Source organism: Balaenoptera acutorostrata, chromosome 3, assembly GCF_949987535.1.
Source record: "Balaenoptera acutorostrata chromosome 3, mBalAcu1.1, whole genome shotgun sequence".
NCBI classification, from domain to species: domain Eukaryota; kingdom Metazoa; phylum Chordata; class Mammalia; order Artiodactyla; family Balaenopteridae; genus Balaenoptera; species Balaenoptera acutorostrata.
The window spans coordinates 158789393-158816552 of NC_080066.1; the positions used below are offsets into that span (position 1 = coordinate 158789393).

The following is a 27160-nucleotide window of genomic DNA, read 5'->3' on the forward strand; positions in this document are numbered from 1 at the left end:
GAGACTGTTACAATAGGCTCCTAACTAGATGCATTTCCACAATCAATACTAAGATGGGATCTAATAACTGAGTTTCAAAATATTTGGAGAAAAAAAAAATCACACACACAAAGTAATAGCTGGATATTTTAAATATCCTCTATCAGTTATTGATAGAAATAAACAATTTCAAAAAAAGAAATTAACAATATCAGTAGGGATATAGGAATCACCAGGGACATAGAACAGTGTGAAACAATTTAGCATAAGTGACTTTTACAGAACATTTCACAATAAATGCAGAACATAACTTATTTTCAAGTGCACATGGAAAATTTACTAAGATAGACCACATTTGGGGCCATAAAACAATTCTCAGAAAAGGATCAAAATCATTGAATCAAGAGTATGTTTTATGACTGCAAGGGTACTAAACTTAGAAACTGATGATAAAATATCTAGAAAACTACATAACTGGAAATTAAGTAGTACACTTCAATAAAACCCTATAGGTCAGAGAAGAAATCACAAGAAAAATATTTTCTAATTCAAACTAAGTGATAATAAAAAGACCAGATACCAGAATTTGTGGAATGCATTTGAAGTATTGCTAAGATGGAAATTTATAACTTTAAATGACTATATTAGGAAAGAGAAGTATTGAAATAAAGTTTTCAACTTGGGAATCCAGGAGAATAACAAATGATACAAAAAGGAAGTAAAAGAAAGGAAATAAAAATAACAATAGAGATCAATAAAACATTAAAAAGACAAACAACAGAAAAAAATTTAAATTCAAAGGCTGTTTCCTTAAAAATAGTAATAAAACCCTCAGCAAGACTTATAAAGAAAAAAAGACAGAAAACAAATTACCAATATCAGGAAAATAGTAAGAGACATCAGCACAGATCTTACAGAAACTAAAAGAATTAAAAAGGGGATATTACAGAAAGCTTTAAGCCAATAAATTTGACAACTGCAATAAAATGGAAAAATATCTTAAAAGGCACACATTAACAAAACTGACTCAAGAAGAAGTAGAAATTCTGAAAAACCATACATCTATTAAAGAATTCAAGTTTAAAATTAAAAACCTTCCCAAAACAAAAACTACAGGTGCAGATTTCATTGATGAATTTTATCCTACATTTACAAAGAAATAATACAAACTTTACACAAATGTTTCCCAAAAATAAAAGGGACACACAACTCATGTTAAGAGTCACTGTTATACTAACATTCAAATCTGATAAAGACATTACAAGAAAAGAAGTTATAAACCAATATTCTTCACCCACATAGACACAAAAATTCTTAACAAACTATCACTAAATCAAATCCAGCCATATGTAAAAGGAGAAATACATTTTGATAAATGGAGTTTATCCCAGGAAAACAAGGTTAGTTTAATATGTACTGAAGGTTCCAACCAGTTGATAAAGACAAGGGAAAAAGAAAAGAAAGAAGAAAGCAAAACTGTCCTTATTTGCAGAGGACATGATCATGTACAAGGAAAACTCTAAGTGCAAGGAATAAACAACAACAACTACTAAAAGCTACTACAACAAATAAATGAGCTTAAGGTTACAAAATACAAGTTTAATATACAAAAAAATCAATTGTATTTATACCTATTAGAAAAGAATGTTGGAAATTCAAATTTTTAAGTTATTTTATATAACATCATAAATTTTAAAAAGTTAGGAATAAATCTAAAAAGGATGTGCAAGACCTGTTTGCTGAAAATTACAAAACATCATGAGAAAAGTTAAGGACAACCTAAATTAATAGATAGATACACCATGTTCATAGATTGGAAGATATCATCAATATTAAGATGTCCATTCTCAAATTAATCTATACATTTAACATAATCCTATCAAAACACCACTAGATTCTTTTCTAAAATTGACAAGCTGATTCTAAGATGTAAAAAGGAATTCAAGTGCTCTATAGATAACAAGATGAGCAATAAATTTTTATTAAATTAAAAAAGTAGAAATAAAGGCAATCACTCTGAGAGATTACAAACTTTATACCTCACCTTCTGAAGCTTTTATGAAAAAGCTGGGCACTTGATATAATTATCTAAATGCACAGATATTTGGTTCTTTTGCATTTCTCCCCAATGACAGTTTTATGATTTTATAATAGACTATTGCATATTCCTTATGCAAAGAAATGACTTACAGGGTGCCAATACTGATAAATATTTACTAAAAGAAAAATGGGGTTGTAATCTAGTGTTAATTAGTGGATAGGCTATAACATATAACATGTATAGAGATCATATAGTGTTTTATTTATAAGTTCCATAACAGATTCTATTGTACTGTCATTAAAAAAAATTAAAGGGCATCCCTAACTTTTATTATTGGCACAATTTACATCTTTCAATTGCACTAGACCAGCAATTCTCAAAGGGTGTTTGGGCACCATCCAAGACCCCTTAATTATAATACTAAAATGTTACTTGTCTTTTCCACATTCAATTTCTCATGAATGTAAATTGCAGTTTCTTCAGGGGTTACATGACAGGTAATATAACAACAGATTAGATGAAGAAGCAAAAGTGAAAATGCAGCCATCTTCTTTTAAGACAGCAATTAAAGAGATTTCCAAACGTTCAAAAAACAAAGTCACTCTTTAATTTTTTTGTATTGAAAAACAGTTAAATTTCATTGATTTTTATGTTAGTATGAATGGATTTATAATTATTATTTTAAAGGTATAAATATTTTCAAATACCCAGTTTTAATTTTTAATATGATAGATATTGATATACACAATGTACATTAATAAAAGATCTTTGAGTTCTCAAAATTTTTAAGAATGTAAAATCATTCTGATACTAAAATTTGAGAATCACTGCAGGACAGTAATAAACAATTTTTAAGTGGTATGTGTAGAGAGAATAATCCTGATCACTAAAATAAAAAACAAAAAATTTATTTTAAAAAGAATTATCATATGTTAATGTTTAGTTTTTCTTAGTGGGAAGCTATATGACTCCTCTTTCTGGTTCTTAATAAAGTTCAGTAAGAGAAAAAGCCTTGGACTTCCCTGGTGGCGCAGTGGTTAAGAATCCACCTGCCAACACAGGGGACACGAGTTCAATCCCTGGTCTGGGAAGATCCCACATGCTGCAGAGCAACAAAGTCTGTGAGCCACAACTACTGAGCCTGTGCTCTAGAGCCCGCAAGCCACAACTACTGAGCCTGCATGCTGCAACTACTGAAGCCCACACACCATAAAGCCCATGGCCGCAACAAGAGAAGCCACAGCAATGAGAAGCCCATGCACCACAACAATGACTAGCCCTTGCTCACCACAACTAGAGAAAGCCCGCATGCAGCAGTGAAGACCCAACACAGCCAAAATAAATACATAAATAAATAAATTTATTAAAAAAAAAAGCCTAAGGCCAACACAACATAAGATACACATAGGATTCCTATACCTGATGCTATTTTTCTTCTTCCCATTATATCCATCCCTAGTAGAACCAAACAGAAAGGTAATTTTCCATGACTCTTGTCTAACTTTTAAAGTTAAGTATTGCCTACATATTAAACCCTGTGCTGTGCTCTCCCAAACTTGCTTTCCCTTACTCTACTGCTTTCAACAATGTGCTTATAACCTCATATATTACATAATTTACTTATTTATCACATTTATTTTGTCACCCCTCTCAATATAATGCAAGGTAAACAAGAGTAGGATTTGGGGGACTTCCCTGGTGGTGCAGTGGTTAAGAATCTACCTGCCAATGCAGGGGACACAGGTTCAATCCCTGGTCCAGGAAGATCCCACATGCCACAGAGCAACTAAGCCCATGAGCCACAACTACTGAGCCTGTGCTCTAGAGCCTTCAAGCCACAGCTACTGAGCCCACATGCCACAACTACTGAAGTCCATGCACCACAACTACTGAAGCCCACATGCTCTAGGGTCCACGTGCTGCAACTGAAGCCCGCACGCCTAAAGCCCGTGCTCCGCAACAAGAGAAGCCACCGCAATGAGAAGCCCCCGCACCACAAGGAAGAGTAGCCCCCACTCGCCGCAACTGGAGAAAGCCCGCACGCAGCAACGAAGACCACCCAATGCAGCCAAAAAAAAAAAGAGTAGGATTTTTTTTCTCATTTACTGATAATATCCTTAGCACCTATAATAGTACCGAAGACAAAATAGACACAAAGTAAATATCTGTTGAATGAATTAATGGGTATTTTACTGCAGTAAAATATAAATTTTGGCATTTTACCAGGGAAGAACAAGCATGTCTTAGCAAATTAGCACTTGCAAATGGACAAAAGACACAAATGCTATCTATGTACACAGGAGGGATACAGTAGCTGAAGGAGAAATTCTCAAGGAGAAACAGTTTTCTCTTCTAGACCCAGAAATGAAGATAAGGAGACAAGAGACAAGGAAAGGAGACGAATTTGGAAATTCTGTAGTTCAAACCAGAGCCAAGAGAAACAGAATTTTTTTCCCCAAACATAAGATTCCACAAATATAAACAAAGAAAAATAAAGAGTAAGAGCAGTTAACACACCTCTCTTCTCCCGATGTATTTCTTCCAGAAGCTGCTCCTGTCTTTCTATCTGTTCAAAGAGACACTGAAGCTCAGCTTCTTTGTTTTCAGTCATGTTCCCGAGTTGTTGTCTGCACAACATCAGCTGGTGCCGTAGACTTTTCTCTCTGTTTTCTCTCTCTCTCAGCTCCTCACAGAGCCACTGAAGTTTAGTCTAAAAATATGACATTTATATCTAATTTTTAAAAAAATCTAGAAAACAGTAGCATTCCAAAACATGAGAAAGTCATGATAATATGAATTTAGACAATAACTAACAAATTTAAGCAAAATTTTAAAATACCCATAATGTTTTAATTTGCATAATGGTTTATATCAGTTAAAAGTTGGTGCAGAAATGATTTCCTTGGATTTTTATAAAATATTTGGTATACTCTATCATGTTTGGAAAGCCAGTACTACAGAAAAGTTTGGCCTCCTAAACGTCCAGGTGTAATACAATTAACCCCCTAATTTGATATATAAAGCAGTCTGGTACAAGCATTTGAAAATCCAAAACACCCCCACAATAGACCTAGAAACTGGTTATGAAGGGAATTTTAGAGATTAAAAAATAAGATACAATTCCTAGTTTTGTTTCTAAAAATGCATATCCCCAAGGGTCCAGCTAATCAGGTAGAGAGAGAAATTCTATATGGCATGAGGCAGATAAAGTCTGCATTTGTCCACATTTAAAACTAGGAAATTTAACCAAAGCAAATCTCTTTTCCATGGACTCTAACCTCACCAACTCTAATATTTAGATATTTAAAACAGGGATGAGAAAAGAAATCTTTCTTCCACCTTCAATAGAACAGAATTTCAGTCGGGTCTTAGGACCTTCCCAAGTGAGGCTACCATCCAATTTCTAGTTGATTTTAAATAATCTAAACAGTCTTCACCTCAAAGAAGCAAAATAGGGTAAGTCATGAACTAGAAGGGAAAATGAGATTAAGCAAAGGGACAATTTCCCTGAATAGCATGAATCCATAAGCAAGAATGTTCTAGGCCTCTAGAAGTCTAGAAGGTTCTTAGGATATGCCCCAGTATATTAAAAGTAGCTGTGATAGAATTAGCCTATGATGAAGCAGGACTGGGATATGGCCCTTAGACCGGGATCCCCCCACATACATCAGCTTTCAAACATCCCCAGAAATGAAAAAAAAGGCAGTTCCTTTGGTCAGAAGGTCTAACAGATGGTGACAAAGAACGAAATACTGTCATTAGTCGAATTATGGATAAATTATACACTTATATTGTAAGGTAACAAATGTATAATATGTTGGGTGAAGAAAAATGGAAATCACACTTGTAAAGGCATGATTTATTAATAACAAAGCACTTTTGATCAGACCAGAGCTTATGTTAATGAGATGGCTTAGGGTGGGGCCCCCAGATAGCCTCTGTAAGGGGCTGATCATTAGAGAGTTGAAACTTACAATCCTACTCATCAACCTCTAAGAAGGGGGATGGGGGACAGGCAGGGGAGGACTGAAGATTAAACTCTATAAAGACTCCTGAACAATGAGATACGATGAGCTTCCAGGTTGGTGAATACATCCACATGCCAAAAGGGTGATGCACCCAAAATTCCATAGAGACAGAAGTTCCAGTACTAAGGACCCTTTGGGACCTTGCCCTATATACCTCTTCATATGGCTGTTCATATGCATCCTTTATAATAAAGTAATAATAGTAAGTCAAGTATTTCCCTGAAATCTGTGAGCCATTATGGCAAATTAATGACCTATGGGAACCCCAATTTGAAGCCAGCTCAGATAGAAGTGTAGGCAACCTAGGGACTCAATACTTGTGACTGGTAGCTGAAGGTGGGGGAGGGGGAGTCTTGTGGCACTGAGCCCTTAAACTGAAGGATCTGCAGTAACTCTGGGTAGTTAGTGTCAGAGCTTTAATTAAGTTGTAGGGCACCCAGTTGATGAATGCAAAAAATAGAAAAATTACTTGATGTGGAAAACTCAAACTTTTGGAGTCAAAAATATTGTGAGCAGAAACAGATCATAATAGTAGGTATTTCACAGGAAGGGCAGACCACGAGGATTTTTCATCTTCACAGCTCTGATTTGCACAACCTAAATTCTTGGTAACTGCAATAGAAATACTGGGAACTCCCTCCTCCACCAACTATCCACTAATAGGGTGGTCACTCTACTGCAGACAAAGCAAGCTAAGAACACTGAAGTCTCAACTGTAATTTCCCCAGATTGTTTATAAGGCTTCAGTTATGAATATAACTTATAAATAGATATTTTTTAAAATCTTCAACAAAATACTAGCAACCAGAATCCAGAAACATATAAACAGGTTTTTACAGCATAATCAAGTGGGATTTATCCCAAGAATGCAAGGCTGCATTAATATCTGAAAATTAATTAATGTAATATGCCATATTAGTAAGAATTAGGGACATAAAGCCACATGAAAATATCAAAAGGTGCAGAGAAATCATATGATGAAATTCAACACCCATTCACGATGGAGACACTCAACAAACTAGGAATAGAAGGGAACTTTCTCAACCTGATAAAAGACATCTATAAAAAACCCACAACTACTATCATACTCAATGGTAAAAGACAATGCTTTCTCCCTAAGATCAGAAACACGAAAAGAATATCTGCTCTCACCACTTCTATTCAACACTGTGTTAGGAGGTCATGGCAGGGCAATTTTGCAAGAAAATGTAACAAAATATGTCCACATTGAAAAAAAAGAGGTAAACCTATTTGCATCTATTTGCAGATAACATGTCCCTGTATAAGAAAATCCTAATGATTTCACTAAAAACATATTAGAACTAATAAAATAGTTCAGCAATGTTGTAGTACATAAGGTCAATATACATAAATCAATTGTATTTCTATATACTTGAATGATCAATCCAAAAATAAAGTTAAAAGTCAACTGTATGTACAATAGCATCAAAAGGATAATATACTTAATAATACACCTTTAAAAAGAACTGCAAAACACACTCCGAAAATATCTGAAAGAAAAATAACTCTACAAAACACTGTTGAAAAAAACTTTAAATACCTAAATAAATGGGACCATATCCCATGTACAAAGATCAGAAGACTTAATATAGTTTAGACAAAAATACTCCCCAAACATCCTACAGATTCAATGCAATTCCAATCAAAATCCCAGCTGGTTTTTTTGAGAAATTGACAAGTTGATCCTAAATTTCATATGGACATTCAAGGGACCCAGAATAGCCAAATAAAGTGTTGAAAAATAAGAACAAAGTTGGAGGACTCACTCTTACCCATTTCAAAGCTTACTACAAAGCTACTGTAATCAAAACAGTGTGGTATTGGCATAGGATAGACATATAGATCAATGAAATAGAATTGAGAGTCCAAAAATAAAACTATACATATACAGTCAACTGACTTTCAACAAGGGTGCCAAAACAATCTGATGAGGAAAGAATAGTCTATTCAACCAGTGGTGCTGGGACAACTGAATAGTCACATGTAAAAGAATAGAGTTGAACCCATACCTCATACCACATAAAAAAATTAACTCAAAATGGATCAAAGACCTAAATGTAATTGCTAAAAACATGGCTACAAAATAAATAACTAAATAAAATTTTTAAAAATAAATAAATAAAAATATAAGACTCCTAGAAGAAAACAGGTAGAAGTCTTTGTGACTTTGGTTTAGCAATCATTTCTTAGACATTACACCAAAAGCACAAGCAACCAAAGAAAAAAGCTGATAAGCTGGACTTAATCAAAATGTAAAATATTATGCTTCAATGGTCACAATTAACAAAGTGAAAAGACAACTCACTAAACAGGAGAGAATACTTATAGATCACATATCTGAGAAAGGACTTGTATCTAGGATACACAAAGAACTCAAATAATAAATTAAAAGATAACAAATTGAGCAAAAGATCAAAATAGACATTTCTCCAAAGAAGATATATGAATGGCCAATAACCACATGAAAAGATGCTCAACATCACTAGCCATCAGGGAAATGCAAATCAAAACCACAATAGAATTCCATTTCACACCCAGCAGGATAGCTATAATCAAAAACAAACCAGATGATAACAACTGTTAGTGTGTATACAGAGAAACTGAAATTCTCATATACTGACAACAGGAATGTACGGAATGTACAACGGTGTAGTCACCTTGGAAAAACAATCTGGACTTTCTTCAAAAGCTTAAACATAATTACCATATAACCCAGCAATTCTCTCCTAGGTATGTACCTATGAGAAATGAAAACATATGTTCACACAAAAAACTTGTACTCAAATGTTCATAGCAGCACTATTCATGATAGCCAAGAAATTAAAATAATCCAAATGAACATCAACTGGTAAATGAATGTGGTATATCCATACAATGGACAGTTATTTAGCAAGAAGAAGTAAAGTAATGATACATACTACAACATAGATGAACCTTGATAAGATTCTGCTAAATGAAAGAAGTCAATCATAAAGGATAGCATATTTTATGATTCCATTCATAGGAAATGTCCAGAACAGACAAATCTATAGAGATAAAAGCAGATTACCTGTTGACTAGTGCTACAGGGAGGGTGGATGGGCAGATAAGGATGTGATGGCTAATAGTCCAGATTGTCTTTTTGGGGTGATAAAAATGTCCTAAAATTCATGTAGTGATGGCTGCACATCTCTGTGAATATACTAAAAACTACTGAATGGTAACTCTAAATAGGTCAAATGTATGGTACATGGATTATATCTCAACTTAGCTGTTATTTAGCAAAAGAAAGAGAGAGAGAGGGAGGGAGGGAGGGAGGGAGGGAGGAAGGAGGGAGGGAGGAAGGAGGGAGGGAAGGAAGGAAGGAAGGAAGGAAGGAAGGGAGGGAGGGAGGGAGGGAGGGAGGGAGGGAAGGAAGGAAGGAAGGGGAAAGTAAAAGGGGATAGATCAACAAAGCTAAAATTAAACCTCCCTGCAGAGATGAGACCTGGCTGACCTGGCTTTAGTACTTGCTATACAATTTGTAGGCCTCTGTCTTGTCTATATGTCACTAGATAAATACAGGAAGTCCTCAACTTAAATTAGGATGTGAACTTCCAATTATGACTACAGAAATTTAATTAAGTCTGCTTCATTTCCCAATATCCACCTTGAAATACTATTGCAAATAGAAAAAGAGAAAATAACTTCCATAGCACAGAAAACATGGTCAATTCTGCCAGATTAAAGGAGCACTTTCTACTATAACATTCCACTAATGCATTTAGGAAGAAAACAGGGTGAGGGTGAGGGATATACCATCATCCCCATCTAACCACAATATGAGAGACAAGGATGTGAATTGGACTGTTCTTTAGAAAGCATACTCTCTATATAGAGTGGAGCAAATATCGGAGGCTGGAAGTCAGGAGGCTGTTACAATATTCCAAACAAGTGAAAATGGTAAGGGTTGAGCCAAAATGTATGTATTTGGACTTAAATGTGAGGGGGGTAAGGAAGAGAAAGGAATCAGTATTGATGGCCAACTTTTAGCTTAAACTGAAACAGGAAACCTAGAAGAAGCAACGATTTAGGGGTTAAGAAGTTAACATTAGGATGAAACATATAGAAGTTGTTAGGAACAAAAGATACAGAAGCATAGATGACTAATTGGATATCCAATTATATATATATAGCTCTAAAGCTCAAGAGATATAGTCAAGAGATACAAAACTAAAGAATCAACAGCCTAAAGGAAGTTAACGTCATAGGAATAGATAAAATAGCTCATAAAGAATATCTACAGAGAAAAACAGAAGAGGGTTTAGAAGAGACAAACACAAGAGAATTTCAAAATAAAATGGAGATGTAGATAGAAAGTCGGGAGGAAAATACAAGAGTCTGGGGCGATAGAACCCCAAAGGAAGAAAATACTACAACAAGGTGGATATCCTCAATGTCAAAGACTCAAAAGGAAGGGACAGGTATATCTAAAAATATATATTTTTGTCAAAAATAACTGCAGCTCAGCCCATTAGACCAAAATAGGACTGAAGCATGAACACCAAACTGTTTATGGTGATTATGCCTTTATACCTACAAAAGATGAGTGTAAATATTGAAATTTTATTCTCAATACTGTTATATTTGTTACCGTTTATTTCTCCATTTAGCTATGTTAGTTTTTCCTTTAAATATTTAGGTGCTCCAACATTGGGCACATATCTACAATTGTTCTCTCTTCTTGTATTGATTCCATTATAATGACCTTGTCTCTTTTTATCATTTTTTGTTTACAGTCTATTTTGTCTGACATAACTAGAGCTACTCTTGCTTTTTTTGTTTTCTTTTTTTTGGCGGGGGGAGGGTTGGGTTACCATTTGCCTGAAATGTGTTTTTCCATCCCTTCACTTTCAATCTATGTGTACCTTTAAGGCTAAAGTAAGACTTTAATAGGCAGCATATTGTTGGATCTTGTTTTTTCCTATCCATTTGTCTATTCTATGTCTTTTAATTAGAGAATTTAATCCATTTACATTTAAAGTAATTATTGATAGGGAAGGGCTTACTATTGCCATTTTGTTAATTGTCTCCTGGATGTTTTGTAGGTTCCTTGTTCTTTGATTCTTATCCTGCTGTCTTTTTTGTGTATGTTTTATTGTCTTCTGGTATCAATATGCTTTGACTTCTTTATCATGTTGTTTTATGTAATTATTATAGGATTTCCCCCTTGTGGTTACCATGAGGCTTACATAAAATATCTTAAATGTGTATCACCTTATTTTAAACTGATAACAGCTTAACTTCAATAGAATTCATAAACTTCACACTTTTACTTCTCTTCCCCCTCACATTTTAGGTTATTGCTGTTACAATTTACATTTTTTAAAAAAATTCTTTAACTAAGATTGTATGGCTATATGTGTGTGTGTACAGTTAGTTACAATCTCCAAAATGAGAATGTATTCAATGCACTAAATAATAGAAATTATTCTAGACAATTATTCAGTAATTTTGATACAGGTCAGCTGGAAAATGATTCTAAAACATTACTACTTAAGTCATTAATTTATTAATTGATATTAACTAGGCAAAATAAGGAAAAGCCTATGCTATCACTGCTTCTATATTAAAACTACAATCTGAATCTGTAGACCACACCTTCTATTAACCTCATCAATCTTTGCCAGTTCCTCAAGAAAAATAAATAAAATGAAAAGCCCCGGTGACTATCATATTATTATTGGTATGATGCAAGGAAACAAGGGAAAGGTTAGATGTATAGTTTCTGGAAAAGATATATTTTCAACAAAGTCTTTTTGCTGTTTATTTGGCACCTCAAACACATACACATCTTTATTCTTGTATGTTAAAGAATTTAATATAATAAACCCTCAACACATTTTTCAAGAATTTTATAATATTCTTCAATTAAAATCTCCTAGGGAGTTTCCAAAACAACCAACATACGCGCATGCGCACACACACCCACATGCACATTACAGCTAGTTTTGCACATGGTGAGGCCCTGACACACGTAATTAAATGAACAATTAGATGCTGTTAATTTTTTTTGGAAAGACATAGCACCTTGCATCTAAGTAATAAAATAGAAAAAGAGAATGGTATCTTGAAAACAGAAAAAATCCAAAGTTCTTTTAGTTTTAATATATTAAGAAAGCTTAATGAATATTCAAAAGTAACACATTTAGGACCTGAACACTATCAATTTGAATTATACAAAATATAATCACAAAGAAGAAGGGCTGAAAGGAGGTACATACGAAAGCCCTGATAACTCTATGCCATGTAGGCATGGTCCTAAACAGCAGCTTTCAGATGCCAATCCCCCCAGGATTAGTCTAAGATCAGATAATTATTTAATATTATCACAAATGGCTAGGTATTAGAATATAAATTGAGGTATTAGTATGTTGGGGACAATTAAATGAAATAACCTTGACATACAGAAGAAATACATACATGCAAGATGAAATTTGAAACAGATTAACGAGAAGGAATGAACTTAAAAAAAAAATCAAATATGGATTGATAAAAGGTATGAAGTTCACAGTTGACCATAAAAACCCTTGTGAGGAAAGAGTAAAAGGAGTCAGATTATTCAACCTCTTATTTACAGGAAGACCAACATGTTCTAGGACCAAGTCGCTATTAGATAATATTATAGGAGTTAATTTCATTGGCTTACATCAGAGACATCAAATGTACATGCTAAAGGTGCCAGATAGGAAACATCTGTAAAAGTACATAGAAAATATGTTCTCTTTTGTTTTTCTTGAAAAGTTCAATTCAGGCTACAATGTTACTATTTACCATTTTGAACCACGCATGGATACAAGAGATAAATCCACTTCTCTTCAATTGACTTCAAAAAAAATAATGTGCAAGCCTAAAGATAAAATCAAGTAATACTTTTCTTCCATATTGGGAGTCAACAGAAAATGATGGTGATTATGTCAAACGATAGCTAACTATATTAAGAAACCTTAATGAACAGTCAAAAGTAACACATTTAGGACCTGAACATTATCAATTTGTGTTAAAAAAGAAGGGCAAGAAGGGCACCACATCTAATGTGGTGTCATGTCCATGGTTCTTCTTCTTAACTCTGTTTTCTACCACAACAGAATGAAACCCCAGTGTTATCAGATCCTCTGATATCTCAAAAGGAAAACAATTTCATGTTGTAATAATGCACTTAATTGATTTTTTTTAAATGTTCATTACCAAATCAATTTTTTTTAACTCGTGGTCCAAACAAAATGAGTCCCTGTGGATCACCAGCTTCAATCATCCGGTTTAATCTGTTCTTTCCCAATGATTTAATGGCAAATTTAGAAAATACCTTCACATTTCTTTTCCTTAATGTTTTCCTACTTATTCCATCCCAGTCTTTGGCCCGTGTTCACTACCGCTGCTAAGAGATGATAATAAAAAAACAATTCTGTTTTGTCATAACAATAATCCTGGTTCTGATAAAAACAAAACAATAACAAAAAATTATTTGCAACAAAGCATTAATCAGGTTTGATCTGTGTTATGGACTGAATTACATCCCTCTCAAAATCATATGTTAAAGCCCTAACTCTCAGTGTGACTGAATTTGGACCCAGGGCCTTTAGGGAAGTAATTAAGGTTAAATGAGGCCATAAGGGTAGGGCCCTAATCCTACAGGGCTAGTGTCCTTATAAGAAGAAGAGACACTCTCTGACTCCTAACCTTCAACTCCTCCAACCATACCGCCAGCCCCCACATGAGAGGTGGCCGTCTACAAGGCAAGGAGAAGTCTCACCAGAAACCAACCCTGGCAACGTGATCTTTGACTTCTAGGCTCCAGAGCTGCAAGAAAATAAATACCTGCTGTTTAAGCTACCCAGTTTTGTTGTGGCAGCCCTAGCAAACTAATACAGTATGACCTATGGCTCCAGTTAATTCCTATTGAGCCTTTATTCCATTGCCATACAAAATTAAAAATAGGTTATAGCTAGATGCTTGATATGAATTGAATAAGTATGCGGAATATATTATTAATCCTACAAAACAAATTAACTTATGGAAATTTAATCAACCAATAATCAATTAAGAGAATCAAGAGTCTGTTAGAGAAACAGCCGTTATCTATCATTCATTAAGTATCTTGGAGAAACAGCTTGGAACACAGTATAGGAATAACTTTACCAATTCCAAACAATAATTAGCTGACAAGGCTATTAATCACAGTGCAAACACCATTCTATTAACCACTCACAAGAGCATCTTACAGATTACATAATAGGCTCATTTATTTAACTACATCAACAAGTATTGCTAAGTAAACCAAAATAGGGAAAGAATTTCTAAATAAGGTAATTTTTTACCTTCTTAGTTGACAGCTTGCAACTAGGTGGGAATATTTTGAAGTATCTAGTAAAACAATCAAAATGATCTTTTTAATCTGTAAGAATCCTCTAATGAGATTCGCTGGAACAATATACCGAAAGTCACTAAGGAATGACTCAAAGCTAAAAACCAAGGAAAACAGAAAATTCAAATAAAAGATTATAGTTGATAGAGTTAGCAATAATATCAGGAACCATAATTTTGCTGCTTTTAACTACTATGCTTCCTTCACCAAAACTCTAAAAACAATTTTGAGAGAAAATGTTTACATAAGAACCAGAGATAAAGAGGATGGCAATTTTTTAAAATGTGCTAGATCACCAAAACAAGAATTAAACCAGAACTGCAAAATTCAAATCTAAATCAAAATATAATTAACCTCAATATTATATTATATTATTAATATAATATAACCTCAAAATATAATTCTTCCAATAATACTTTCTCTACTTTTCTGCTTGGTTTGAAAATAATCTGGAAGAAATATACCCATAATCATAGTACGTATTAAAAAATACAAAATGCTTCCTCCAGTTAAGCTGAGAGTGTTCCCTGTATACTACCTAAGGATATTTCCACGTGAACGAAGATACCTGAGTATTTGTATCACATTTTGATGTCTACACTGGAATGATAAAATACTAGATGGTCATTTGCATCCTTCAACAAGAATTAAATACAGCAGGTCTAATACTTCTCACACAATAACTGTTTTTAAAAAATCCACATCACTAAAAAGACAATATTCATAAATGTAAGGTTTATATTCAAGTGTAGGTCACACAATCAGTAGAAAAACACAATGGCATAGAGTTCAGAGATCCAGGTTCCCAAACCCTTCTCAGAAACTAGTTTTATGTCCTTAGATAAAACTCAAAACTCCCAGGACCTGTTTCTCACCTACAAAATGAGAAAGTCAAACTTCACAATCTCTAATGCTGCTTCAGTTATAATATTTCAAAAACAGGAGGGAAAAGCAAATGCTTGTCAACGCGTGAAACACGTTATATTGATACTGTAAAAAGCGTGACTCTTTGGGATGACACCAAATAGGATAATATAGGAAAATCCCCAAATAACTTGGAAGTATATTTCTTATTTATATAATCTTAAAATTTACAGTACTGATCAAAGAAAACCAATATTTGAGAGCTGACATATTTACTGAAATCTAATCTGCTTGTTTTTATTCATTGGTGATATTTAAGCTGAGGAAGTAACCTGAGTAGGAAAATGCAGCAAGCCTAATTACTCTCTAAAAAAAAATATTTATTGAGCATTTAGCCAAGCCTGTGGTAAGCACTAAAGATGCAATAGGAACAGGACAGACACAGGTCTTCCCTCATAACGCTTACAGATTAAAGAAAGAGGAGAAGAGTAAATGGGAGTTTCAATACAGTGGGATAAAGGCCAAGAAGGAAAAGATCTTCAGAGCCAAAGAAGCATATAAATTCTCCTAAGATACACCTTTGTGCATCTTAAGAGAATAATTAATACCAGACTCCCAGAATTAAATGTGCTCTCTAAACAAAAGAGTACTGAGCCTCCTGCATTGTGCTGAAGAGCAGCTGACACCAGCTTTTTTATTCACTATCATAAAATGATAAGTTAAGATCTGGGATCAAGAGTGATGCTTGCTAGTATTGTGGTTCCGTCCTGAAAGTGAGCGCCTGGTGGCTCTAGATTTGATGATTTGCGCCTATTTTCTCACTACAAGTGTCTTTGCTACTTCTCATTTCTGTCCATGATTTGAACCTAAACTCTGCTCTATGCCTTTGTCCCTGCTTCTCTTTAGGCATTCCTGTCCAGATGGAACTTTCTGGATATCAATCCCTGTGGTGGAAACTCTTCCAATACTTCTGCTAGCTTGCCTATCTAGGACCCTGCATGTCTGTCTATTCCAATACTAACCTTTGACTGTAGTCTTCTAGTTTAAATGGGAAATCCTGGACATCTCCTTCTCCATCAGCCTCTGACATAACATTAAACACCACTTGCATATTGTCACCAAAATGTTTCTTCAGTCTGTCCCTTCCTCTGAATCTCTACAATTTCCTAAATTCAAACTTTCACCCTACCTCAACCAGAGTCCTGGGTCTCACCCGAAGACCTCTTAGCTGGTGTTCCTGCCTTTGGGCTTCCCACCTCTAACCTACCTTTCACATCACTATCAGAGTGATGCTTCTAAACTATGAATACGAACACTTCACTCTCCTGTTCAAAACTCCTTCATGATTCCCCACTAAATGCAGAGCTGACCCAACCTTTGAAAATGGCATACAATGCTCTTCTTGATGGATCTAATCTCTACCTCCTTCTGGAGTCTCATCCCTGACATTCCCTGACTCACATTTTCATATTGTATGTACTATTGCCAAGTCACTGGGGGTTTCTTTTGCATTTATCATGCTGTTTCTCTTCCAGGCCATTCCTACAATTGTTTACTCTGTAGGCATGTTCCTTCCTCTTAACCTGGCTGGCTTCAAGATTTATCTGCGACATCAGCCTCCAAGGCAGCTTTTACATACCTCTGTTACAGCTCTTACATATAATGTTGAAATTATCTACGTAAGTGTCGACTTTTCTAGAGAAAACGTGTTCCTCAAGAGGAAGGATCATTTCTTAATTCATTCGTTATGTCCACAGCATGTAATAAAACATTGGTGCATAGTAGCTACTTAGAAAATTCTCTGCTAAACTGAATAAAATTTGGCCTCTACCTGCCTTGTCAGGATTTATGACAAAAACAAATCCTTTATCTATGGGAACTCCTTGCATAACTTAACGACCACCTCAACCCTCTTCCTCCCTGCAATGTATTATTCTTACCCTTCATTGGTTATTTTATCTATGAACCTGGTCCAACTCTTAGTTGGGCTTCATGTTTATGTTATGTCACCAATGCCAACAAAGCAACAGTGACACAATTCCCACCCAGTCCCTTAGTTCTAGAATTAACACTAGAAGAAGAAATTCATTTGGCAGATTTATGAAAACAATTACCAAATGCCATCAGAGGTCCTTCTAATACAGCAAGATGTCAGCATGGACTAGCTGAATAGCAATTCTACTTTCCATATCGTTTTTGTCCTTTGATTTCAGACCTTATCTTCAATACTTATAGAGCTGTCCTGTCATAGTTCACGGGCATTACAGTATTGTAGCCCATCAGTAACCTAAGCCATCTTTCTAGTAAATAGAGTCAATTCCTCCTTAGTTGGTCAGCGTAGTATCGCTTATCATGACCCTTTTACACTGTAGAGGAACAGTTGCCTCATGCAGTGTTAAAACTTGTCTGATCGGAAGTTCAATCCCATTAAATGATAAGGGAAAATGGCTCACTCACTCCCAAATTAAAGAGCTATGATTAAGAGTCATCTCTGGCTCTCATAATTTAACTGAACAACAGCAATGAAAGCTTTCTGTTCAGAAATGATAAAGATTTTAACTTGAAAGAAAATTCCAAGTACATTGCTCTTGTTGTCAGAATTGTGGAGTTGGGAAAAAAAGAGAAATGCTTTATTAATGCACAACAAGTTTCTAGCTAAAAAATTCTGAGACAGCAAAACATGTCTATTCTAAATTTACTATACAGGTAGCATAAATACAAGTCTGCATTTGGTTCTACCAAAAATAGTTAGGTATGCATGGGATCACTGTATTTAAAGTAGAAGAGAAAATTTTATAAGGCTGAGTAAATTTCAATGTTCAATCATAATACTGTTAGTTTCTTATTAAGAATTTTTGTTAAAGAGGCTTCTCTAATGAATATCTGGTTTTCAAAAGTGAACTCTGGCTTTGCACCACCTCCCACCTGTACCTTACTCACGGATCTCAGGGCCTTATCTGTGTTGACTAAAATATTCATCTTCTTAGCCAATTAGAGTACTTCTACATATGTTTTGTATGACTAAGTTTAAACATTGTATTTTTGCAGAAGCCTTCTGTGACATGCTGGCAGTGTCATACCCTCCCATCCTCCCAACATGAACACCATAGTTCTTCCTTCTTCTGTGTTCCTTTGTCAATGTTTACATATTTCTATAACAATATAAAACAATTTAAGGATTTCTAAAATTTGTTTACATCCACATTTTCCCTATTAACTTTCACAGCTTGCTAACACTTACTTAATATCCCCAATGTCTGTATACAAAAAAGTACTCAATCAACAAATCTTGGCTGAATAAACAAAGACTTTAAATGGTAATACACATAATAATAAGAATGTTAATTGTGAATCTGACATGGCATGTAATACATTTTCCCACTCTTTATATGGCACTGAGAAAGTCACGTACCTTCTCAGAAACCTCACTTTGCTCATATTTTTAAATAAGGATATTGTACAAACTTAAAGGTTCTTTCTTGCAATAAAATCCTAAGTTGGGCCACAATTGGTGAGGTTTATAGTGCAGTTGGTTTTCTTATAGAATTTAAATGGGATGGAAGCTTTTAGTAACTTAAAGCTAAAAAAAACTATTCTAAAATGGAATGCAAGTGCTTAAGTATTGATAATTGAATAAACAGGTATCAACATTTTATATGGTCATAACTCTCTATATATTTAAATTAGTGAATTTCCAAGTTGATTTGATCTATGAAGATAGCTGATAACTATCCCACAGCGTAGAAGAATCTTTTTTGCTAAAATGAGCAAATTGTTCAATTTATTTATTTTTGGTTACCTTCCACTAAATTTAAATGCCAAAGAATCATGAAGAAGTAAAGTTATCTTCAGAACACAAAGTTTACCCCTCCCATTTTGTAAATGAGAAAACAAGACACCCAGAGAGATGAATGATTTGCTTGAGCCACAAAGAGATTTTGCAGGCTTTGAGCTAACCCTCCAGAATCAGAATATAAGTATATATGTGTAAATGAAGGTTGGTTACAGCTGCCCTGACCTTTGTGCACCTCCAGAGACAAGGCCTATCCCAAGGAAAAGGCAGAGGAATTTGTCTCTCCGACAGTCTAATTTTGATACTTCAACAGTTTTACTTACCATCATTTATTCTCTCATTCCATGCCTATATATTTAAGCTAATTTTTAAATGTTAAACTAAAAGAACATGCAAGTTTCTGGAATGCATTACAATGATATCTTTCCCAGCAATGAAGTATTATGCTTTCATATGCTCAGTTATATGTCAAAATATATGACTAGTCCAAATAGGATGCCTTGAAGGTCATAAACATTATGAAAACTTTAGGATTCAAAGATTAATTACCTTGCTTTCTGCTAACCAGCGATGTGGGTCATAATTAATATCAGGACCAGATGAAAAAACCTACAAGAAAGAGGATATCGTCTATTAGAAGTAGATATTTCTCTGAAGTGAACTTATATAAATGAAAATTCTTCACCATTACATCCAAAAGTTTAGTCTCTAAACTTAAGGGTTTAAAAAGAAGAAAGTTCATACCAAGTACAAAACCAATTCCAAACCATTATTTATTTAACATGCCTATTTATGTAAGCATGTATATATGTATGCATATATGTATGTATGTATTGACAGTAAATATTTAGGTCACATATAGAGACATGAATCACCTTTCAAGTGCTGTTACTGCTTGAATCACTGAGTCTGATTCCATGGAGTTCTGCATGGCAAGCAGCCTCATTTAAACCAATTTACTTCATTTGTGTTTGTTTCTTTCCCTCAGTTTTGTTCCAGGTAATGTATTTCACAGTGAGTTAGATGTAATTACACAGAAACCTAATTCTTTGTCTCATTTTTCCTTCTTTAATTTTATACTATGTGGGCCATTTTGTCTCATTAATGGTTGTGCAGACTGACAGAACCTAATCAATATGACTTCATACCAACATCGCTTTGTAATTCATGATGGTAACAGAATTCTACAATAAATAGGTTGTCTACACCAGCTGCTCTGATTTCCTTCACACCAACTCATCTGTAAAATCCCTTGCCCTCTGGTTCTGCCTTATTACTGATAAAACTATACTCCAAGGTCGTCAATGACTTCCTAATTTTAAACACAAGTTTTTCTCAATGCCTACCTTCTTTGAACTCTGTGCTATGATATTTTTGCATCACTTTTTCCTAGACATTTTCTGCTTAAAAATATCCTGTCCCTTTGCAAGAGATGTCTATTCCTATTCTCAAATACTTCTATACTTCTTAATGTGTGTGCACATCACGCCCCTAAGGAACATCATTAGGTAATTCATTTAGACGTATGATGAATGCATAATGAGTGCTGACCACGTGCCATATACAAGAGTGTTATATTCTTATATCCAACCTTTCCCTCATCCATGTTTCTCATTATCTAAATCTCACTCAACTCTTGTGCCTTGCCTGCCTTTTCAGTGAGATTTCCCTTAATCACTCTAGACCATAGTGTTTTCTTCCTCTTCTACCTCTGTACCGTGTTGAATATTTGTAAACATCAATTTGTCATTGATTATGATGTTTTTATTATTCTTTTTCATTGATCTATGTCAGAGTCTCAAGTCTTCAGTGACCTAAGGTATAGTGCTCAAGATTAAAGACCAAAATAATTTGAGATACGTACAATGTTCATATTTTGTGACTTGCTTTACAAATTTATATATAGTTTAGTGTTTAAGAACAGTCACTTGATCACTTATAAGTGGTGTGACTTAATTCCTCTAAGCTGTAGGTTATCATCTGTAAAGTGAGTAAACTACCTCCTCAGGCCAAGGTATAAATTAAATAAAATGGGTGTTAGCACAGTGTCAGGCATACAGAACACCATTATGACTACTAACTGCATATCAAGATGTAATCATCAATAAATACACTTCAAAGTCTATTATGACAAGAGCACAGTAACAGGCATTTGTCATAAAAAGGTTAAAGAAACAGAAGCCATATACATGGTAATATGAGTATACTACAAAAAAAGCTCTACATAATAATGATAGCTATCATTAGTTGAGTATCTACTAAGTGCAAGATACTTCACACTATGATGTGCACCTTCTATATCTATTTTTACTTTATCTTCATAATAACCCAACTTATAAATGGGAAATGAATTCTTAGAGAGAATAGAGATTATATAACTCAACCAAGGTCATATATTAGCAATCTGAACCCACATCTGTCTTGGTCCAAAGCCTATCCTCTTCATGCTCCACAAATAAATGCTAAAACCAAGTGTTAGGGGAAAAGCTCTGGAATTATCAAAGATTGGTCAATGAAAATACTGTATCTTTAATTCAGACACTTTTCTAATTGCTTCATAATAGTGGTGGTTTATTAAGTGTCTAACCATAGGTTTTCAATTACTGCATGCACTTACTAAAGTGGAATAAGTAATAAATATGGTACTGAAAAAAGAAAATATAATTAGAAATAATGCCAATATTCCCAAAGACTTTTCTCAGACTCATTTGTTGCATATCTATTATGCAATCCATTCCATAGACAGTCACTTTCTACATAAAATGGCTGAAAATTTCATGAGCAATATTTCAAAAATGAACAAATGACCAGGAATAATTGGAATTATTCCATTTTTGAAAACATTTTACAAGGACCACCGATCTCCCCTATATTTCTGAACTATAAAGCAAAGAATCAATTTTATTTTAACAAACACCTTGGTGGTTTCTGTGAGGCGAGAGCAAGTGTTATGTTCTTGAGTATTCCTTTTTTTTTTTTTTTTCAATTTTATAGTAATGAAACAACAGAAGTTATTAATGGAAAGAGACCACAATGAAAAAAAAAGAATTTTTAAAAAAAATCTTAATACAATTTCCATTCTTTTAGATTTACTTTCCACCCATCACTAAGATTGAATTAGTCTTTCTCTAGGGGAAGAGGTGTAAAGACCTATTACCACAGTCACTGCATTCTTGAAAGCCTATTAAAGAATAGGGTACTTCTCAGAATATTGGAAGGATAATTTTAACCTCATAAAGAAATAAAATATTTAAGCCATCTGCTATCTGCACACTATGTTTTAGCCTGTAATTGGCCATAACAAGGTTTATATATCTTATAACACAATCCAAATGTTTCCATTTTTACATCACTACTTGACTGAAAACAAGCCATCCTGACACAAATTCTTAAATACAGAATAAATACTGCATTGTTAATCTGTACATCTTTGAGATAAAATTAGGATTTCAAGGCTTTAAATATATGTAAACAAGACAAGTCCTAAATAAAGCATCATTTGACAGGGAAAAGAATAAACCAGCATTATAACAGGACTGAAAGTTGGTTTTCCCCTAAAGCCAATTACTTCTCATACTTGGCTCCCAGTCCTCTCAAATTGACGTCTGAGCTTTTTAAAAAATGTATATAAAAATATATATTGTAGAAATTCCATCAACTCCCCCAAATTCTACCAGTTGAAATACTTCCTTTAAAGTTGAATCCTAAGGCACAAGTATAGAATTATCATTTTATTTTCTTTAAAACATTACTTAAGAAAAAAAAAAAAAAAAGATGGGCAGGAAGAGAGGAAGAGCAGGAAGAAAGAGGGGAAAGTAGTTTAGGGAAGAATGTATTTTTTAAATTAATTAATTTATTTATTTAATTTTGGCTGCATTAGATCTTCGTTGCTGCGCACGGGCTTTATCTAGTTGCGGCGAGCCAGGGCTACTCGTCGTTGTGGTGCGTGGGCTTCTTACTGCGGTGGCTTCTCTTACTGCAGAGCATGTGCTCTAGGCGCGCAGGCTTCAGTAGTTGTGTCTCGCGGGCTCTAGAGCACAGACTCAGTAGTTGTGGCACACGGGCTTAGTTGCTCCGCGGCATGTGGGATATTCCCGGACCAGGGCTCAAACCCGCATCCCCTGCACTGGCAGGAGGATTCTTAAACATTGCGCCACCAAGAAAGTCCAAGGGAAGAATATTTTATATGAGAAAAAAGATGAATGACAAAATAATAAGAAGAAACATCTGAAGAGGTTTAAAAAAACCTTTATGCATAATACTATAATTCGAGTGCTGTCATATCATCAACTGAAATAAATACGGTGGGCTAAATTATAATGTATTATGGTTATACCATATTAAAGCACTGCAATGCTCTTTGTATGTAACATAGCAGTACTAGAACCTAGAGTCAAAAGAGGTGCTTACCTTCAAGGAATTAAGAACATCCATGATTAACATGTTTTTATTTATCATTTCACTAGGACTACATATTGAGTAGCAATAATCCATTTTAAAGATAGGAAAACTAAAGTAAACGTAATTTTTTTAAATAGGGAAGGCAAATAGCGTAGTGGTTACTTGTTTAAGCTCCACAGTTGGACACCCAATGTTTGAAGTCTTAGTTCTAGCTTTTGACTAGATACGTGGCCAGGGGCAAGTTACTTAACCCTCCCAAGCCTTGCTTTCTCTTGTCTAAAATGGATTTAATCTGAGTACCTAAAGGATAGGGTGGTTTCAGCAATTAAGGGAGAGAATGCATACACGGTACTTACACGGTATCTGTAATGTAACTAGTACTCAAACGATGTTAGCCAGTAATATACTAACAACAACAAAAATGACCAGTGATAATAAAAAATTCAAAATCCAGGCTTCTTCACTCGAAGGATTTTGTTTTAGTCAGGACTGCTGCTTCCCTTGTAAGACATTTTCTTTTACAGAGTGAGATACAGGCAATTCAGTGGAATAACAGCATACTATCTCTTACCATGAATGTGCAATAGATAAAATAGCTCATTTTAAAAAATGCAAGATATTATTTTGTTTCATAAAACTCTCTGGAATAAAAATATGGCTACCATGTAACCATGCATTAAAATCTTCTTATAATTATATATTAGGAAACTAACTGAAAGGCACAATGAGGACTCATAATTACTTTCAATTTCTCCATTGAGTCCCTGGAGAAGGTTTTACAAGCTGCATCAATTTCCTTTCCTATCACACCAAGAATGGATTCCTGTTCAGTCTCCAGACAAAGAAGTTGATCCTTGAGCTGCAATCTGGCCTCTTCCATCCTCCTTGAGTGCTCTTCTTCATTGTTTATATGTTTTTCCTAAGGCATTGATAAGAAATAAAAACAGAAGTTAATTATTAAGTGGAGACAAGAAACACATGTAGTATCTGTACAACCAACTCAAAGAAGCGTATTAGAAAACAGCTTTCAATAAATATTAGTAAAACACTAGAAAAGGCAAAATGTCAAATAAGATAGTGCTTCTTCATTTCAGGAGAAAAAAAGTGTTACTACTACCTTTATCTCATTAAAACAGTTTTTAAAATGTTTAAGTTTTCAAATGCAGTCACACTGCATAAATGCTTTGAGTCATGAAAATATGATAGAAGAGGGAGGTACTTTTCAAGTAAGCAAATATACTTAATGAAAAGGGGTTTCTAAAGAACCCTTTAAGACAGGGGTCCCCAACCCCCAGGCCAGTACCGATCCGCAGCCTGTTAGAAACCAGGCCACACAGCAGGAGGTGAGCGGCGGGCGAGTGAGCGAAGCTTCAAGTGCCGCTCCCCATCGCTCACATTACTGCCTGAACCATTCCCCCTGCTCCACATCTTGCACGAAACCAGTCCCTGATGCCAAAAAGGTTGAGGACCGCTGCTTTAAGAGATTACAAGGACTTGGGGGCCCCCCTAGACAAAACAATTCTCAATCATTATGATTACACAATTTCATTCAAAATTTATTAGAGAAATTCAAGTGGTATTACACAAGGCTTGGAGGAAAACAACAGAATCACTAGAATTCTAGGTATAAACAGTGGACCAAAAAGTCATGATGGCTGGCTAGTTATGCCTTCAGTCATTACATAGTAGCCTAATCATCTTTACCTACCCCAGTAAATACAACACAAGCAGAAAGATGATATGGCCAACAAACCAGCTTGAATTTAAAATAACAAAGAATTTTTCAATGAAAAGTAATCATGAAAAGTGGAATGGCATTCGAGCAGAATAATCATACATGATATTTCCTTGCAATTCAACTTACTTTAAAAAATGAATGAGGGGCTTCCCTGGTGGCGCAGTGGTTGGGAATCTGCCTGCTAATGCAGGGGACACGGGTTCGAGCCCTGGTCTGGGAAGATCCCACGTGCCACGGAGCGGCTGGGCCCGTGAGCCACAATTGCTGAGCCTGCGCGTCTGGAGCCTGTGCCCCGCGACGGGAGGGGCCGCGATAGAGAGAGGCCCGCGCACCGCGATGAAGAGCGGTCCCCGCACCGCGATGAAGAGTGGCCCCCGCTTGCCGCAACTGGAGAAAGCCCTCGCATGAACCGAAGACCCAACACAGCCAAAAAAAATAAATAAATAAATAAATAAAATCAAGTAAAACTTTAAAAAAAAAAAAAAAAAAGAGAGCAAATCTACTGGAAAACTATGTTAGAAAAAAGAGTTTGGTAGAACATATTTCAGCATTCAGATTGACAACGTACTCTCAGTATACCTCTCTACCACACACACACACATACACACACACACACACACACACACACACATTCACACACATTCACTCATACTCAAAAAAAAAAAAAAAAAAAAAAAAAAAAAAATGAATGAAACACCCTCTGTGCAAAAGAACAGAGTCCTTTCACAACCTGTCTTCAGCCCTTCTCTCCAGCCTCATCTCCCTCCTTTCCACTCTCTCATACTTTAACTACTTTCAGCTCTCAAGTAGGTCTACATATGTCTCCTCTGCCCACATCTCCTCTGAACAACTCACTCTGAAATTGCACTATTTCAAAATGGAACTGGCAGTCATGAGACAGCATTTACCTTCAGGAGTACATCATCCTGATCTGGAGCTCAGCTTTGTAAACCTAGGAGCTGGATTTTCTTTTCTTTTTGGTACTATGATTTGAGTCATGTTTCAGCAGTAGAGTACGCTAAGCTCACAAGAGACAAATGTACACACTAGAATACCACTCAATTAACTACATTAGTTTACAATCAGAACCAAAACTGCCACATGGATCAGAATGTGGGCATTGTTGTTACGCACCTACCCACCTATACGTCTTACCCTTCAAGATCCAGTCTCCTTTCTTTCCTGATCTCCCAATGCAGAATGTTTCCACTGCATATTATATATCATGTAGTTTTTTTAAAAATGTACTAAGCTATAAGATAATTATTTGGTCTTGCACCTGTCTGCCTTAATAAACTGATAATTTCAGGAGACCACAAAACATGTTTATAGTCATCTTTAAACTCCTCCACTTTGCTAAATAAGTGATTTTAACATTTTTTGCAGACAAATTCAATACTGTAAAGATCATTTCATCAACTACCATGCAGATCTATATACTCAAAGGCCACTAAGGTGTGCTAGGTTTCCTCTATACAAACAAACATAGGCCTGCAGTGTTCTCGCTGACGTAATATTAATAAAGAAAATACTCTATCAGGGGTTACTGACATACTTAGGGGACAACTGTTCATATTCGAAATCCACGCAATTCACGAGGTTGTTCTAATTGATCTTTCTTTTCTCTCTTCCCTCACAGCCATCTTTCTTTTTCCACTGTCACTTTTCTGTGCTCTCTGTTACTTCCCTCATTAAAAAGAAGACAAAACTATTTCTACATTTTGATATTCTTAAGAATGCTGAAATCACTTTAACAAAGACTGAAAATTTCATTATCCACTTCACTATCCTCTGTGAGACAGCATACCATGTCCAATCTCCCTTTGAAGTGAAACTCACAGAGCTATAAACTCACATGAACCTTAGAGAGCAGTGGGTTCAACTACCTGTTCTTTCAGGATCCCCTTCTTTG

At 35.0% G+C, this 27160-nt stretch overlaps 1 protein-coding gene across 8 annotated transcripts in view; it reads right to left on the minus strand.

Annotated features, from left to right (window-relative positions):
- Positions 1-27160, minus strand: part of CEP128 (centrosomal protein 128) — a 465294-nt gene that overhangs the window by 239075 nt on the left and 199059 nt on the right. For all 8 annotated transcript variants that reach the window (XM_057544276.1, XM_057544282.1, XM_057544280.1 and 5 more), the window contains 3 exons: positions 24253-24429; positions 19659-19718; positions 4538-4730 (listed from right to left, as the gene is read on the minus strand). In XM_057544276.1, coding sequence (XP_057400259.1) covers positions 4538-4730; positions 19659-19718; positions 24253-24429 — 430 coding nt within the window. The remainder of the gene's footprint in view (positions 1-4537; positions 4731-19658; positions 19719-24252; positions 24430-27160) is intronic.